The sequence below is a fragment of the Oncorhynchus mykiss genome, chromosome 10 (assembly GCF_013265735.2).
Source record: "Oncorhynchus mykiss isolate Arlee chromosome 10, USDA_OmykA_1.1, whole genome shotgun sequence".
NCBI lineage: Eukaryota > Metazoa > Chordata > Actinopteri > Salmoniformes > Salmonidae > Oncorhynchus > Oncorhynchus mykiss.
The window spans coordinates 72,580,588-72,582,267 of NC_048574.1; the positions used below are offsets into that span (position 1 = coordinate 72,580,588).

General features: G+C 42.9%; 1 protein-coding gene across 5 annotated transcripts in view; it reads left to right on the forward strand.

The window, feature by feature from the left end:
• Window positions 1–223: 223 nt before the first annotated feature.
• LOC110534793 (calcium uptake protein 3, mitochondrial-like) overlaps window positions 224–1,680 on the forward strand; it is a 50,632-nt gene continuing 49,175 nt past the window's right edge. For all 5 annotated transcript variants that reach the window (XM_036933871.1, XM_036933872.1, XM_036933873.1 and 2 more), the window contains exon 1: window positions 224–504. In XM_036933871.1, the coding sequence (XP_036789766.1) occupies window positions 238–504 (267 nt within the window). In that variant the 5' untranslated portion in view covers window positions 224–237. The remainder of the gene's footprint in view (window positions 505–1,680) is intronic.

Consider the following 1,680-nt stretch of genomic DNA (forward strand, 5'->3'; position numbering starts at 1 on the left):
ATTAGAATAGTAACGCAACTATGTATATAATTCACCAAGGTTCAGAAATAAGCACCTTATTCTGTCCCAAACCCATTGAAGCATCATATCCATCTGTTTTGGCGGCTGGTTCAAAGCCGAACTTCGATCAGAGCCGCAGCATCCCAAACTCCAGTGAATCAGAGCGAGAATATGATCCACATCTCGCGAGGAGGGAGAATACGTTTATCCTTCAATACTCTCATCATAGCAACAACAATGGCCGCTTTTCGCAGACTGGCTTCAATCGTAAACAGGTTAAATGTCTGGTCCGCTCCGAGAAACGAGCTCCTCGGCGCTCAGACGACTACCGGAGGTAGGACACAGAGATGCCTAGCTGTTGGGATGTGTCTCGCAACCGGGGGAGCGGTGGCATTTTATTTTTACAACGACATGTACAGTCAAAGATGCAGGAAGAGGATGGGATATCGCTTCAGTGGCCGCGACCTGCTCCCTGTCCTTTCCGCTGTAGAAGCACAGCAAAAGGTATAGGCTTCTAATTTACACTATGTGCTATGACAAGATAGTCTATGAAAAATGCCACGCAGCGAGTACTCTTGTCCCCGAAAAGTATTCGTATGTTGACAGAATACAAACTGTCAAAGGCATTCTGCCATGAATGTGTTATAGCCTAAGTGGGTGAGCGTGATCTGAGAATTCGAGAAGCGCAGCGCCTATTTCAATGTGTTTTAGTAATATGTTCTTCTTTTGAAATGTTGTTTGGAAACCACAGACTTATGACTAGCCTAGTAGGCTACTAGTTACATTTTTCGCAGAGCGGATAAATAGTGTCATTTCTCTACTGTACAACGGAAACATTAGGCCCAGTTTTTCCAGAGATGATATCGAGGCACACTGGAGAAGGAAGGGCGCTCTCCGCTCGAGACGGTGCTGAAATGACACGCGCGTGCCCCTTTGACGTAGTTACGGCAAAGGAGGCTTTCACTGCCAACGACTGTTCTTACACTTCCTAACAAAATAATACAAATGGATTTCTTATTGTAATTTTATTATAAACATATGCTCGTTATTTCTTATAGCATGACCAACTTAATTGGTAATGGAAAGTACATGTAAACAACCAAGTATTTCAAATCATCCCCACTTGTGGGAGGATATCATATTTTGGTTCTCATGGTCTGGATGACTCTGTTAGGATATTTTTTTTACATGCCCTTATATGGGTACTCAAAACACCATTTTCTATTGAGGTTTTAAGATCTGTTGATTGAATTCTCTTGACTTTTATTTGAGTACTTAAACATGTATGTAGGTTACAGACATATGCCTTTTACTGATTTGTGTGTAGGCCTAATTCTGCTTGATAAGGCACTGTTGGGGTAAATATTAAAGTTCCATTGGAGACATTGACATTTACCTCTTGGAATGCATGCCACAGTGTGATGGAATGGTTGGAATGCATGCCACAGTGTGATGGAATGGTTGGAATGCATGCCACAGTGTGATGGAATGGTTGGAATGCATGCCATAGTGTGATGGAATGGTTGGAATGCATGCCATAGTGTGATGGAATGGTTGGAATGCATGCCACAGTGTGATGGAATGGTTGGAATGCATGCCACAGTGTGATGGAATGGTTGGAATGCATGCCATAGTGTGATGGAATGGTTGGAATGCATGCCATAGTGTGATGGAATGGTT